This window comes from Acanthisitta chloris, unplaced genomic scaffold (assembly GCF_000695815.1).
Source record: "Acanthisitta chloris isolate BGI_N310 unplaced genomic scaffold, ASM69581v1 scaffold26279, whole genome shotgun sequence".
NCBI classification, from domain to species: domain Eukaryota; kingdom Metazoa; phylum Chordata; class Aves; order Passeriformes; family Acanthisittidae; genus Acanthisitta; species Acanthisitta chloris.
Window position 1 is genome coordinate 8,692 of NW_008692650.1, and position 15,941 is coordinate 24,632.

At 40.4% G+C, this 15,941-nt stretch overlaps 1 protein-coding gene across 1 annotated transcript in view; it reads left to right on the forward strand.

Moving 5' to 3' along the window:
* Nucleotides 1-15,941, forward strand: part of DHX35 (DEAH (Asp-Glu-Ala-His) box polypeptide 35) — a gene marked incomplete at its 5' end in the record, with an annotated part of 25,124 nt that overhangs the window by 6,981 nt on the left and 2,202 nt on the right. The window contains 12 exons of the mRNA XM_009082742.1: nt 1,271-1,383; nt 1,710-1,806; nt 2,876-3,034; nt 4,322-4,522; nt 6,173-6,295; nt 6,771-6,825; nt 11,375-11,470; nt 11,836-11,930; nt 12,269-12,346; nt 13,474-13,603; nt 14,255-14,336; nt 14,901-14,972. Of these exons, the coding sequence (XP_009080990.1) occupies nt 1,271-1,383; nt 1,710-1,806; nt 2,876-3,034; nt 4,322-4,522; nt 6,173-6,295; nt 6,771-6,825; nt 11,375-11,470; nt 11,836-11,930; nt 12,269-12,346; nt 13,474-13,603; nt 14,255-14,336; nt 14,901-14,972 (1,301 nt within the window). The remainder of the gene's footprint in view (nt 1-1,270; nt 1,384-1,709; nt 1,807-2,875; nt 3,035-4,321; nt 4,523-6,172; nt 6,296-6,770; nt 6,826-11,374; nt 11,471-11,835; nt 11,931-12,268; nt 12,347-13,473; nt 13,604-14,254; nt 14,337-14,900; nt 14,973-15,941) is intronic.

Consider the following 15,941-nt stretch of genomic DNA (forward strand, 5'->3'; position numbering starts at 1 on the left):
TGGACCTGCTGTTTCCTAATTTGTCTTTGAATCTGCTCAGTGAAGCTCTAAGTCTCCAGGACACCATGTGAGGGCAGTTTTCAGACGTTTGCTGCCTGCTATACAATGCAATACTTTATTTAATTTCTTTCAAACCTGCTAGTTTCATCAAGGATTTCCTAGTTCTAGTAGTGTGGGATTGTGATTTTTAAAAAAAACCCACCCCAAAAACCAGTTTTACACTTAATTTGTCACCTTGGATTCTGTAAACTTCAGCTGTGTGTTGTCTTAACCTTGTGCTGCCCCAGCACAGCCCCAGCCTTTTCTGTCTCACCTCATGAGGCAGCTCCTCCATCTCCTGTGTCATGTTCATTCCTTTCTCCATACTTTTCCTTACTCCACTGCCCTTCCTGAGATGTGGTGGTGAGAGTTTGCATGCAGCACAGAAAATTTAGGTGTACTGAGATTCCTTTAGTGGCAAGTATCATATGCCATGAGTGTGGATAATGTGCTGTGCTTTGGCAGTGCTTGCACTGCTCTGTGTTCTGCACATCATAATGCCAAAGTGGAACTGCCAGAAATCATATTTCAAACAGTTTACAGTTAATAGAAAAACAAGTTAATAGGAGCAAAATGATTGGTATGACTGTATAAATATTTGTTTAGTACAGAAAGTTTATGGTTGTCTCTATAATGGTTATAAAAGCTGAGATGGATTGTTTGGGTTGTTAGGTTCATTCTTTGCTGTTATTATTGAAAATACTTCATGGCAATAAATTTAAATTTATGAAGGTCTCTCACAGTGAGAGTCTAACACATCAATCTGCCTAACTCTGTTTTTACAAGCTGAAATTTTGGTGTTCAGTAAAAGCTGGAAAACTTATTCACTCATCTAAAAATGGCTGAGAATGTGCAAGTCCTCCCCAAAACTTTTCAGGCCAATCATTTCTAAGTTCTTCTTAGCCTTGACTTTGCTACTGTGGTAGATACAATGAGAAGTTTGTACATCTGATTTTTTTTCAGCTGCATCAGCTGATAGAATTCATTCTATTTTCTCTTTTCAACTTTGCTTCTCAAAGCAATAAACATGGAAGGCTGTATTTGTGCTAAGTGCCTGAACCTCAGACAGAATAAATGCAACAGAATCAAACTTCACCATGTTTTAATTTGCACTGTCAAATTATAAAGTAAACATCCAAGTAGTAGTAGTTTAACTTATTTGTGTCTTTAGGTTTCTCCCTCAGTTCTTCAAAGTATCAAACTAAAATTGTTTGTTTTTATTTTGACCCAGAAATTCAGGGATTTCTTTAATCAAAACGATTCTGGTGACCCCAGCAAAGACACCAGTGTGATCCTCACTGTCGAGGGAAGGACATTTCCCGTGGACATCTTTTACCTGCAGAGGTGTGTTCCTGTCTGATCTTGTCAGTGCTGAGACTGTGCAACTGTGGGATCATTTTGTCTAGGTTAAAGCTCAGATATTCCCAGGGCAGTGGTAAGGAAGGTGTAACATTCAATTGGGGACACATTTGGAATTGCTTATAGCAGCAGAGACATTTTAAAGCTTATTGTGGTATAAAAGAAACAAATTAATTGCTGGAGGCTGGTTGAGGAGCTAAATGTTCTGTGGCTGATGTGTGGGACCAAAACTGCTCTATGTTTGTTCCTTCAGGAGGGGAAGAGTGTATCTATTTTTCTGCTAATGTCTCTGCTGTTTTCTCTCCCCATAGCCCTGTTCCAGACTATGTAAAGTCAACTGTGGAAACCACAATGAAAATTCACCAGATGGAGAATGATGGGGATATACTGGCATTTTTAACTGGCCAGGTATAGACAGAAGCAATTTCTTTGCTTTACAGTGTTGTATTGTGAGCTTTGCAAAGCCACCTCAGTCTCCTCTTGCCTTGGTTGTGCTTACTTTAATCTCAGTGAAGATGACAAACATTTCTGTATTGATGTGAGCAAAATGAGGCCTGTCCCAAAGACTTGTAGACAATGTATGGCCTGAATTTAGCAAAGCTAGTGATGGGTGATAGTTTTTCTCATTTAATGCTGTGTTTTTTCAGCCTGGTTAGTGAGTGGAACAGTGTGTGGTTTGTTGGTGCATACACACATACAGAGCTGTTCAACTGACAGTGAGTCATCATTAAGAGTTAAGGCAAATGGCATTTACATTTGTTAGGCTTAGCATCTGAAGTGTTTTGACAGAAAAAACAAATTGCAATGAGATGAAAAATTGCTGGTCTCTTCTGCTCTATTTATGCTTGTCAGCTCACTTTGCAGCTGAGAAGAGCAAATGGGTGGTAACGTCATTTTCCCAGTGAGGAGCTACCTGGAAGAGCTCCAGTAACATCTTGCATGTTTCCAAAAGAAATTCCTCATCCCCATTATTGATCTAACTTTGGAAGAGCAAATTTGGCACCTCATGAGGCAATGTTTGAACATTTTGTTGTCTGTTTGAAGAGTGAGGTGCCACAGCTGAGATTAAATGTGAAGTTGATCACTAGGTGTTGATGCTATTGCTGTGTCATTCCTGATCCAGGCCCACAACATTCTGCACCCACAAAACAGTTTGACCTCCCATTTTGCTCTCACAGACAGGAAAATGTACCTGCTTCCTCCTGAACTGTGTTCAGTCCTTCCCTTATGATTTTGCTCCTGTATTTGTGGTGTGACATTGTCTCAAATAGCAATGACTATAAATATTTATACATATTTATTATGGATAGCAATGTATGTAAGGACATTACAGCACTGAGGAAGCTACTCAGAGATCCTGGAGTTTGGACTATTAAAATGATATTATTTTGGTGCATTTTTTTGTATACAGGTGATGGCTATGTGATATTAAAGTGAACCCTCTCTTGTTCTGTGCCCTGTCCTGCTCTGGCTCCAGGAGGAAGTGGAGACTGTTGTGTCCATGCTCATAGAACAGGCTCGGGCTCTCGCTCGCACCGGGATGAAGAAACACCTCCGTGTTCTCCCCATGTATGCTGGGCTGCCTTCCCCTGAGCAAATGAAAGTGTTTGAGAGAGTCCCTCACAGTGTCAGGAAGGTGAGGTTGTGCTGTGTGTCTCAATTCTACCACCCACAAGGGCATCTGCATCTCACAGGTTGTATTTATCAGGTTCACATCTTGAGACTGTTGCAGACACTGAGGGAGACTCTGCATCTCCCAGCACTGCCTGTCTGTTTTCAAACTGGGAACCAGGAACATGTTCTCTGCCTTCTCATTTCATCTTTGATCACACTTAGACATGTCAGTTCTAGCTCTCCTGTCTACCTCATCAACATTGCAATTTTAAAGTGTCTTTATGCAACTGTGTTTGTCTTCATCCCACCTTGTATTTGTCTTCATCCACCTGCAGCTTCTTACACTCTGAACTCCTCTGCTTTTGCCTTTTTCTATTTCTTTTTGTGGCTAAATTTTCCATCAGTAATGGAAAAATTAGTGACAGAGTTGGTAAGTGCTGTATTTTCATCCAAGGAGCAAGTTAAAACTGAATTGGTTTTAGTAGAAAAGTCTTGTTTGGACATTTAATGTCACGGAAGTATATAATTGGATATGATTACTGCTCTGGGGATGATTACTGCGTTCTGCTGAGGCAGAGCCTGTGTTGAGGCTGAAATAAGCTGACCAAACTACACCAGGGTGACTTGTTATGATCCCTGTGCCTGCTGGATGCTGACAAGCGAAATGGTTCATCTGGCACTGAAGAACATTGAGTATAAATATTTCTTTTCTCTCCAGGATATGACATTAGTCACTTAACTTTCAAGATTGCTTTTTAGTTTCAGATGAAATAAGGTTTAAATTTCCCATTGTTGTCTGGGAACAATTATTTTTTATACTTAAGGGCATATATGTAAGTGGATCTCTGCAGGAATACTGAGCATGGAGTGCTCAGTCACCTCTGTTCCCTCCTATCCCCTGCCTCACTCCAGTGTACAAGGACCAGTTCAGTATGACTGAGAAGCAGAAAGAAAATACTTTTAGTTTCCTACATAAGAACACTTGATTTAAAGTCAGTTAATGTTTTTCTCTGCAAACATTGCCAATGGTTTGTTCTGCAAACACTGCCAAGTTCTTCTTTTATGGAGAAAGAATAAATTTGAATAAGAAAATTATTGTGAGGCTGTGAAAACTGGGCTTATTTCTAGCTGACAGCTCTTTATGCTGTTCATACTGTATCCTTTTGTACTCCAGAGTGTTTACTGGAAGTGTCATGTGTGAGATATTTCACGTGGCTTGTGTGGGAGTGCTGGTGCAGTGCTGCCAGGGCCTGATGGTGTAACTGGGATTGGGAAGCTCACAGTAGCCTCACTGTGTCTCTGCCTGTAGGTGATAGTTGCCACCAACATTGCTGAGACCTCCATCACAGTTCATGGAATTGCCTTTGTTATTGACTGTGGCTTTGTGAAGCTTCGAGCCTACAACCCCAAGACAGCCATCGAATGCCTCGTGGTGGTGCCAGTGTCCAAGGCTTCGGCCAACCAGCGAGCGGGACGTGCGGGCCGAAAAAAGTGCTACAGGCACAGGTCAGTACTTCCTGTGGGGAAGGGCACCTGGCTGCTGGGCCTTCCAGTTTTGTTCACAATGGCTTTAATGTTAGGTTAAGGAAAACCAAACTGTGTTGTTTCTTTCAGCAAGAGATAGAAATGCCCCTTTGTTGTGCCTCTGGCTGAGTTAGAAATGCAGTGTTCATATGTGCTAAGCATTGGGAACAGAATCCTTTCATGAATCAGAGGCATGAATTGAGCAGGGTCAGCAGGTACATACCTGTCATGTTAATGCAACTCTCCAAGTGGCAAGTCTACTAAAAAGTTTGTTCTTTAATGCTTTTGGTTTCTGAGCAGTTGGTTCAGCTTATAATACTCACCAGTGATGAGTCTGCATTAGACTGTGCATAGAACGAAGGGACTCTGGAAATTCTTTAGATACCTGAAGGAAAACTTCATTGTGACCTTTTTCTCAGGAATAGCTGCCAACCCCAAAGTCCTTCCTTGAATCAATGACTCTGGCACTGTACAAAAATTACTGTCACAAATACATTTGTTGGCCACCTGGAGTGTCCAGAAAGCTGCAATCCAAGTGTCTGTTTTCAGCTGCTTAATGAGAAAAGGCTTTGCAGCTCAGCACTTGCTGATGTGCCTCAGGTCCCCTCTAGTTTTACTGGAGCTTTGAGACTTGGAGAGATCAAGCATTTTTCTTTGAACTGTGTGTGTGCTTGCCAGCAGTTGCCACGTTAAACCAAGCCATGATTTATGCTCTGAATTTGTGTGTCCAATGAGAATCAGGAGAGAGTGTCTCCTGCATAATATCCCAAGCTTACAGAGCTTTATAAGTGTTTTACTAGAGAAACTTTGGCTACACTGAAGATATTTTTGTGTGCTCAAGAACTGGCCTAGTGAGTGCTTTAAGGAGTGTTTTAAAGGAGAAAATAAAAAGGGAGAGAAGAAAGTGCACGGAGTTGACAACAGCAGAGAAACATATGCTGTCTTTGTCTTAGGGGAGGTATGAGGTAGACCAGAGATAGAAGATTCTGTCCAGAAATAAAATATTTCAGGTGAAAATAATGTGGCTTGTGCCTTTTTCTTTACTGCAGAAGAGTTGGTCAGTGGAAGGTACAGAGGTTTTGACCTTATATGAATTGTTTTGCCAGACTTAGACTCTATAGTGAATGTGCTTTTATAAAAGCATTTCATTCCTTAGTCTTTATTTTAAATATGCATTTTATACCTCCTTTTGTTTGAGTAGTTAGTAAAAATAGTGTTCTTGTGCTGAAAACATGCTGGTTTGGAACTTTTCCATGTCCCTTCTCTAAAAAAACCTTTTTGTCTTAGCATTTTGCACCCTGCCTTTTATTTTCTGACAAGAAAACATTGAACAGAAGAGAAAGAAAGCATTTCCAGACTTCTGTGAAGAGTTCATAACATTTCAAATTGAAATATGGCTAGGGCAACTAGAGAATCAGCAGTGTAACCAAAACCATGGCATTTCTGTTTCAAGTAAAGTAACATAAACCACGGGAATTGGAGCCAGATCATCTTTGGGTTAGAGATATCTTTTAACACCTGTTAACTATTGATACTCAACAATTTTAACCTGAAATGGGTATGATTCTGTCACGGTGGCTGCACAGAGTGGGAGTTGAAGGTCAGGCCCCAATGGCTGTTTTTTCCCACAACAGAGGAGGACTTTGAGAAGTTGCCCAAGTCCACAGTTCCGGAGATGCAGCGCAGTAACCTTGCCCCTGTCATCCTGCAGCTGAAGGCTTTGGGCATCGACAATGTGCTCAGGTTCCCCTTCCTTGCGGTGAGTCCCAGGCTGTACAGTCTGTCATCTTCTCTTACTGGGAAGAAAGGTCAGTATAATGGTGATAACCCACAGAACCATCAGCCGGTAACCATTGCCCTGTTGGTTTGGAAAGCATAACTCATTGTCCACTGTCAGGCAGCAAAGTGTGTTTTTGGGAATCAATAGTGCAAATAACCTGTGTGACAACTTAGAAACGACTGTTTGTATTCCAGAGTTTGCTGTTAGAAGTGTTGAGAAGTCAGGAAAGTCCTAGAAAGACAAACTGTGAGGTTCTGTAGAACTGTAACTGTAGTCCCTTTGCACTGAATTTATGAAGAAGGAAGAGTCTGACAGCAATGTCTTCATTTTGCAGAAGTAGAAAGGTAGGTAGTTAGAACTTAGGGATTTTGCAAAAGAGGGAGATCTACACATTTTTGTGAATACTGATGTGTTCCATGCTGATAACTTTAATCAATGCATTTTCTCTTCACAGCCACCTCCTGCACAGTCAATGGTGCAAGCTTTAGAGCTGCTTTATGCTCTAGGAGGTGAGAGTATTATGTTTTGCATTATTTATAGCTGTATCATACAGGAGTTGTAAAAAAAAAAATGTTAATTTATATATTGTAATTGGATGGACATTAATCAAGTTTATATTTGAGACCTGTGCTTTGAGAAGGAGAAACACAGCCCTGACTAGTGGCAGCTTTTTGTTGGTGGGTTTTAAAGTGTACCTCAGTCTCCTATGAATTTGCTTTCTTTTTCTTTGGCTGTTTCAGACAGGTAAGGAATCAAGAGGCAGCAGAAACTTTCTGTGAGGAACTAGAAATTGTCTGCATAGAGTATAAACGAGAATGAAAGTGTTTAGATTGGGTAAATGAGTATTTTATAGTTATCTTCTGTCTGTTTCTTTGCAATTTCATGGGAGGATCCAGCTACTTGTCCTTGCTAGGAACAGAGCTCTGAGCTGATGAGGGTGTTTGGTTTGTGTTTCTGCAGTCCTTACAGTGTGGTGTGAAGATAGAGATGGACTCTGATTAGACCAGTACAGGAGGTAGACACTAAATTTACCTGCATCCAGTTAGATAAGTTGTTAGATACTCAAGCCCTTGGTGTGGTGCATTCATTTTGTGTTACAGCCACAGTGATGGAAACATAGTTCTTGCAAGTATAAAGAGAAGTTGAAAGTAAAGGTTTGACATCTTTTTCACCATAACACTGTCTGTAATCACCTAGAATTTAGCAAGGTTAATAGGATTGCTGCTTTCTTTGTTCCTTGGTGGGATATAGCATAGTGTGTCTATTGTAAACTTTCCTGTTAGCACTGTTGCATTCCTTATCTAATCTTGATGTGTGTGTTGGAACTCTGCCTAAGCATTGTGAGTCAACTCAGATGCTTGAGTTTGGGAGAGGCCATTCCCTGGGGGCTGTGCATTAAACCCCACAGAGTGTGATTCCCCATGGCTTAGCAAAGGTGTCACATCTTAGTCTTCAAACCTCCTTGTTGATAGGATTTTGAAATTGGCAACAATTATTTAGAGCTAATCTAGTTCTAGTTTTTTTAATGAGCTCTAGTCTGTGTGTGCTGTGAATGCACAGGCTGTGGCTGTAGGACTGCACCTGCTGTAGTGTAGTGCTGTTGGTCCTGCAGGCAAAGTTCAAACCCACAGCAAGTCAAACTGTTCTGATTCTGTTAGCTGGGGTTACATGCTGCAACCATTGAAAAAGAAAACCCTGATCATTACTAAAACCAGCACATTTTCTCCTGGATGAGCTGGAACTCTGTTTCTCACAGACAGTGAACAGTTGTTGCACTGCTTGTTGGCTTTTCATGATTTAAATGCATGCAGCTTGCAAAGTCTCTGCTCTAGTTTTAGTATTGACCTTTCTAGTTATGGACAAGTGAACAGATACAGACAAACTTGTAATGAAAAGAAGAAAAAGTTAGTTTAACAGATCCTGAGAGCATAATTCAAAGTACTTTTTGACTATTTAGCCAGTTAATAGGATATCCTTTTTTTATTCTGTTCTCTTGAGTTACTAATCACAACTTGTTCTGAAATTTGGTGGAGTCACAACACACTTGGTGTATGGTTTAGTTTTAGGTAGTCCTGTGAGGAGCAGGGAGTTGGACTCTGATCCTTAGGGGTGGATTCTCTTCCAGCTTGAAATATTCTACGATTTGAAATGTGTTCATTTTGGTTTTATTCATTATGCTGCTGCTGGATACCTTCAACACTCTAGTCACACTGTAGTAGTATTTTTATACACAGTTTTCAATTGCTTTTTGTTGTGGTGAGTGGGATATATGCTGCCTAATTTTCTTTATAGGCAGAACTGTTACATTGTTGGGTTTTCTTGACAGCTATTTAATCTTTTGAATGCAACAAACTTAAAACAGAAACTTGACATGAGGCCAAGTAATCAAAATGAAGCTCTGTTTGACTTGAGCTCTGTGTTTGTAGTTAATTCAGAGCTCTATAGTGTAAACATGAAGCAGTGTAAAGGAGATTGTGTAAGTTTTGGAAGCTTCCGGAGGTTTGTGGCTGTTTTTACATCACTCACAAGTGCTATGTTGTAACTTGTGGCTCTTCTTTTTCTGGTGGAGCTGTAACTGTGCTTGGACAGGATTTTGCCCTGTGCTGATACAGTTTCACCTCCTCAAGGAGAGTTTCACTTAAGGCACTTGGCTCTTGGCAACCTTTTCAGTCTTGGAACAAGGACTTTCTCAGTGTCTGAGAAGGATGAATTCACAGCCAAAACCACCCTAGGGAAAGGGAGAGGAAAGCTCAATAAACTCACTGATTAGCTGCTTGTTGTTTTGGCTAAAGTGTGCTGCTCCTGGTAGCCTCACAGAGCTCTTAGTCTCTGTGCTGCTCAGCTTCTGTAGCAAAGAGAAGTGCTGATGTTGGTGTTTCAGCTGGAAAGGAGTGTGTGCATGTGTGTGGTACATGGACTTTACTCTTCCTTCAGCCTTTGCTAAGTTTAAGGTTTTAGGTGGTTTACTATGGAGATTTTCTATCAGCTGCAGAGGTGAAGCTGCCCAAGCACTTGCAGGTGCAGTGAGGATTGAATTTCTCTTGTGCAAGTAGGAACATGTATTTCATCATTTACATTGCAGTTTGGGGTCAGGACCCTGTTGTGCCAATGGTGCCAGCTTGTGCAGGGCAGATGCTCTGGAGGCTGAGATAGTTGTGTTGAATAAACACATCACTGTTTCTAGAGTGATTATTTTTGCAGTGATGCAAGCAGATTAGCCCAGGAGTCTGTCTCTTTAGCCACCCTCTTTGATGCCCCATTGAAAGTCTGAGTTGTCAGTTGGAGTTTGGTTTTAAGCATAATTTAGGAGGTAAATAAGCAGGTAAAAAGTGGCTTTATTTTTAGCTTTATTTCAGGTCCAAGATTTTGTTTAAGATTTGTGTGTAAGTTGTCACCTGCCAGAAACAACCTAAATTTAAAAAAAAAGAGTGTTTTCATCCCTCAGTCCATCACATACTCATGGTTGTTACTTGAAACTTAGTGCCACAGGACTTGAATAATCTCTCCTGAGCATGTTCAATTAAAATCTTTGCAGTATCTTTTCTAAGATCTTCAATTTCATATGTAAATATATATATATGGATACACTGGTGGCTTCCAGGATTATTTGAAGGAAACTTTTACCAATATTTATATATGGATACACTGGTGGCCTCCAGGATTATTTGAAGGAAACTTTTACCTGTTCCAGACCAGTATCTATTTTAGGCCTTTTGTGTCTATTCAGGCTTACTGCTACAAAGACATCTGTGCACAACTTACAGATAGGTTATGCAACGTTGTACTGGCATTTGTAGGATTCAGCAGAAGCCAAAGGATTTTGGTTTGATGCACCTGTTGAAAGTTAAAACTGATAATTTCTCCTTTTTCCTACTTAGGAATGCAGTTGTCTTTCTGTAGATGAAAGCTATGAATTGTGGTAGGACTTAAAGTTCTCATATGGCACTTGTCAAATGAAAACTGTTGTACCTTAGTTTTTGCAGTTTCTGTGACTTTCTGTTTAAATACATGACCTTCAGATAAGCTGCTTTTTGTACCTGTTTCTGAGGAAAATCCTGTGACATTGTGAGAAGCCTGTTAGGTTTTGTTGGACAGTGTAGGGTTGTGGTGAGTGAATTACTACATTGTCATAAGTGAGATGATAGCATATCAAATAATAAAGTAAACACTGGATAGAGGTATCTGTGGTTTCAGATATGCTGACATGAGTTATAGGAGATCTCATTCCTTGACCTGATTTGTGGTTTTGCTTTTCTCTGTGAAACAGAGCTAAAGTACAGCTGTGGCTTTGTTGCCACCACAGTGTCTGACAAATAATATGTTTATATAATGCATGGGCCACAGTTGTGTTTCCTCAGGTCACTTTCTTGTGGTTAGTTATGCAACCTACAGTGCCTCAAAGTCCTATTATTGGGCTCTTGTGAGTCCCTCCTTGTGTATCCTTTCTCTTGTGCTTTGCCTCCTTGTCATACCTCATACATCTTGGCTTCTTGCAGTTCTCTTTTCCCTTTCAATTCTTACTCTTTGCTGACTTTCTTAGCAAGTTGTTTTTCCTTCTTACTGTTTCCTGTGCCTGTATTTGTTTTTAAATTCTGTTTTTATGTTCTCTTGCAAAGGAAAGTCTTTTCCATTGAAATAATTCCCTGAAGTCACAGCATAGAGCTCTGAGTTGGACTCTGACCCAGAGGTTCACATGGGTAGCCCTTGCTGCAGGGATTTGACTGTAGAAGTCAAACCACTGAAGTGGGAAATGCCATGGCATTGACTTTGACTGCAGATATTCTAACTCTCAGGTAGTAGCAGCGAAGCTTGGTCAAAATTAAGAAACTTCTGTGTTCAAGTATTTTTTGGAAAAGAAAAACTCTGATGACTCATGGGAGAATAAATGGATGTCGAGGAGTGTCTTCAAGCTTGGTTTAATATAAATCCAGCAACTCTTAGGTGCATTTACTCTATTTTGGCTTGTAATTCTGCTCGTTAGTACACATTAAATTGCTAAAGAAGCCCTTTCTGTGCTATTTTGCCTATGTCACAGCTACATTTGTTAACATGCTGCAGGTTTGGATATGCACTGCCGGTTAACAGAGCCCCTGGGAATGAGAATAGCAGAGTTTCCTTTGAATCCAATGTTTGCTAAGATGCTTCTGGAATCAGGTAGGAGGAAAAAAAAACCAGTTTCTTCATAGTCATGTGGTTGTAGTATTGTATTAGACATTTGCTAAACTCAAAACAAACTATTCTTCATCTTGGTATGGCTTTTAGTGAAAAGAATTGGTTAAACTCATGGACCACCAATGGATAACAAGTCTAACACATTTAGCACATTAATAAGTCTAACACATTTGTCTCTTAAGTTTTCCATTAAAAACATTTACTCTTGTGCTAAAAAATCCAGGAGTTTATGTACTTTGCTTTATATACTATAAAACATATTTTACTTGTCTTGCTTTTTATTCTGTATGGAGGTAAGTTCAGTGGAAGAAGATCTCCTTTACTGAGTATCTCCATTTACTCCTCAGGAAATTTTGGCTGCTCCCAGGAGATTTTGACAATTGCTGCCATGATGCAGATTCAAAACATCTTCCTGATCCCTCCAAATCAAAAAGCTCAGGCTGTAAGTTCAGTCATGTCTCATTTTCTGTTTGTTAGTTCCTCATTTCTGCATTTCTGCCATGTATTTCCTTGATACCAATTACAGACTGCAAGTTTGTATGAAGGTAAAACCTGTTTGGAAGGTCTTGAACTGTACCTATTGATTATAGGCAAAAGAAGAATCTGAGTAGTAACAGTAGAAACCTTGGATTCTTTTACTAGTGATTAAAACTTCTTTCTGAGGACCAGAAACATGAAGGGTTATAAACCAATATTGGTCAGTGTAAGAGTTTGCAAAAGAAACAGACTCCAAACCAAAAAAAGTCAATCTGCCTATGAAATATATTTCTTGTCCTGCAGGCCAGGCAACACAGAAAGTTTGCTGTGGAAGAAGGTGATCATCTCACTATGCTTAACGTTTATGAAGCTTTTGTCAAAGTAAGTCAGTTCAAGTGTGTGTGGATGTGCAGGAAGGGGAAAAACTTGATGTCTGCAGTTCTGAATGTGGAAATTCTGGATATAAAATCCTCAAAGCTGAAAACTTACCAAGTCTAATTAATTCTGCCTTAAAAGATGCTCTGGTTATACTTTGTGACACCTTCTATAGTTCCTCTGAGCAGGGAATAAAGGGAATTTTGCTTGGGTACAGCATGGAAGTTTAGGGGTAGATAGCTGTGTTGAAGGGGATGGGATTTGTGAAAGGGCTTGAGGAAAACAAATATCCAAATTCCTAATGAAATTAATATTTTTCTCATGATTTTCTGAGTATAAACTGCATCTGAATCTAGCAGTCTGGTTTGCTTTGTTAAATTAACTCATTGATCATCACACCCTCTTTTTCATTGACCTTATGGATTTACCTTAGGCTTTAACACTGATCTCAGTACTGCTCTGTAAGCTGAGGTTTCACTTAATGGTTTTGAAGTGCTGCACCTATTTGGGAACAGTATATTTTGCTGGTATAAAGCACTTGTGTAATAATCTATTCGCAGCAGTGCTGAGTGGAAGCAGTGTACCCTCTCAAGTGTTTAAACATGACTTTTTCCCCAACCACGAAGCAGTCAGGCAGGCACCAACGCAAATGTTGCTCTTTAAATTTTATATCTGCATGATTCTCTTGGAAAGAGCCAAGTGCAGAGGCTCCTGGAGTGAGTGTTGGCTCCTGGAGGAACAGTTCTTTGCACAGAGAAGACCAATGGAAACTGCAGAAAAGGTTGTTTACATTTTGAGGTTGAAAACAGACTAGTTTATGATCTGAGAGGAATAAATGGAACAACTGATGCTATTCCCTTTCACCACATGTGAAGAAACGAAGCACATCTGTCTGAAAATACCCCATAGCATGTGTTCTGCTTCTTTTTAGAGGCTGTTTGCAACATGTTCTGGAGGTATTGGTTCTACTTACCCTTGTTAGCTGCTGTGTAAATAGGTAATTTTCAGGGAAAACCACAATAAATATGTTGTAGGAGACAGAAGTAAAACAGAACAAGGCTATCCAAGAGAGATTGGGTTTGCTTTGCTGATGGTATCTCACAGTAAATTTTTCTATTCTTCTCACTGTACAGCACAGCAAGAGCTCCCAGTGGTGTCAGGAACACTTTCTGAACTACAAAGGGCTGGTTAGAGCTTCTGTTGTAAGAGAGCAGCTGAAAAAGCTTCTCGTCCGCTTCAAAGTGCCAAAGAAGTCCAGTGAAGGTGAATTTTTTTTTCACCTGTTGTCCAATACCTCTCAAAGGCAGTTTCCAAATTGTCAGTCTACTTCTTCTCTTCTTTTAACCTTTGAAGTATTTTCTCCTTGGCTTAAAGATAATGTTAATTAAAACCAGATTTTTTCCTAAAAATGACTGCAGAAGAGCATTTTAGCCCATTTTGTACAGTTACAATTTAGTCCAGTCTTCATTAGTTAAGTTTTCCAGCAAGAGATTATATACATTTAATGGACAGATTTACCAAGAGTCATAAATAGGTCACCCTGTTCCCTCTTTGGACTTTTCAAAGAGCCATTTTCTAGTCTGTTCAAAATGATGTGCAGTCGTTGGGATCTGATTTCCAGCTGTGCTGTGTGTGCACGGATGCCATGGCTAGTTCTCAGCACTTGGCTCCAACTGCTCTGAAAAAGCAAACTTCAGTGCTCAGCTGTCACACAAGGTTGCTGCAAGGACTCTGAAACTCTCTTCAATGGGGACACCAGTGGCAAGAGTCGTTTTTTAGGTAGTAATTTTTGATTTGCTGTGCAATTGAAGTCAAAAGAGGGTTTGTCCAAAAGTTGTTTGAGTTGATTAAGTGGTATTTTAGGGATTTTTCCCATTTCATTGACTCATTTTACAGAGAAATCCTTCTTTTCAGGTGATCCAGACCCTGTTTTGAGGTGCATAGTTTCTGGATTCTTTGCTAATGCAGCTAAATTCCACTCGACTGGAGCTTACAGGTAACTGTATAGAGTTTCAGTACAACTGTTGCTTGGCTGCAAAGCTCCTTTGATGAATTGATCTCAGTTTAATCAACAAACAGATGCTTCTTTAGCCATTTGCAATTGGAAACACATGGCAATTGATTTACTAAATATTTGAAGTTTTGTATTTGCAAACTGCTACAATGTTTATCTCTTCTCTTTGGCAAATATAACTGAAGTTATTAATAGTGGGAAGCTGTTACAAGTAGTAATTAGCTCATGTAAATATAAGCAAGTATAACTGTAGTGCTGAGATGTTGTGGCACACTCAGTGCACTGAATAAAAGCCTGAAATGCTACTACTTCATTTCATGTAGGTAGAACTCCTCTAGAACTCCTCTAGGACATGGAACTGTCAGTTGTTCCTTTGGCTGGGATTTAAGCCTGGTTTCATCTGTTCATTAATGCAAGTGTTGTTAATTGACTCTTAAAATCAGCTCTTTCATTCTTGCTTTTATTAACATTCTTACTGGGAGTGAAAGGAACCAAATGTTAAACAGTAAATAGCTGCAGAGTCTGAAATAGCATCTTGCTTTGAAGGACTATCCGTGATGATCATGAGCTCCATATCCACCCAACCTCGGTGCTGTATGCGGAGAAACCTCCACGCTGGTGAGTCAAAGCTGCTTTCACTTGGTTGGGGATTTCAGAACACGTTTGCACCATCCAGACATACTCCTGAGCTGACTTCTCCCTGTGCTGCAGGACAGGCACAGAGGTGTCTTCCAAGGCCATGTGGTGTTGCCATTGCCAGCCCAAAGGTGCTGCTGGCTCATGGCATCCTGTAAGACAGGAGTTTAACTTACTCAGCAACCCAAATTTCAGTGTCACTGCTGCCTGGGCAGCCACTGAGAGCTTCAGTTCTCTGTGTGTTACAGGTGCATAGAAAATGTGTTCTCATTCTGGTTGGTTTTCCTCAGATTTCTCTTCAGTTGTATTAGTTCACATATCTCAGGCTGCATTTGGCAAAGAGAATTTTAGACTCTTTCCTCTTTGCTTTTGAGAACAAAATACCAATTAATGAGAGACCACAAACCTCACGTGCATGTAGCTCTGCTGTGTATAGAACGCAGATAACTCCTTAAGGTTTTGGTGACTAATCCTTCAGCTCAGGAGGTTGAGTTTCCTTGGTGAAAATGACCTTCCCTGCTGAGGGGTGACCTCAGCAAAAGGCTGCCCATGCTGGCAGCCTGTTTGTGCTGGCAGCAGGGATGAGTCCACACAACTGGCTGGTTCTAAATCTCCTACCAGGAGCTGTTCTGGCAGGAGTTGAAGCTGATTCCTGCCTCTAATCCTTATCTAGCTTGTCTGCAGACTGGCGCCAGGGATACTCACGCTGGGATTTGAGCCCTGCTTGTTGTGGGTCCAGGGTTTTGGGGCTTTTGCCATCTTTCCTCATGATACCACACAGTAACTAATGTTCTCTCTTCCAAAGCATCTGTTATGAGTCCTCCCTGGCCCCATTATAAGAAGTACTCTTATATACTTTGTATCATATGTCCTGGCAGTATGTAAAGGTGTTTTAATGGCAATCTAGAGGTTGTCTGAGTGTAGAGTACTCTGACCAACCAGAGGGAAAGA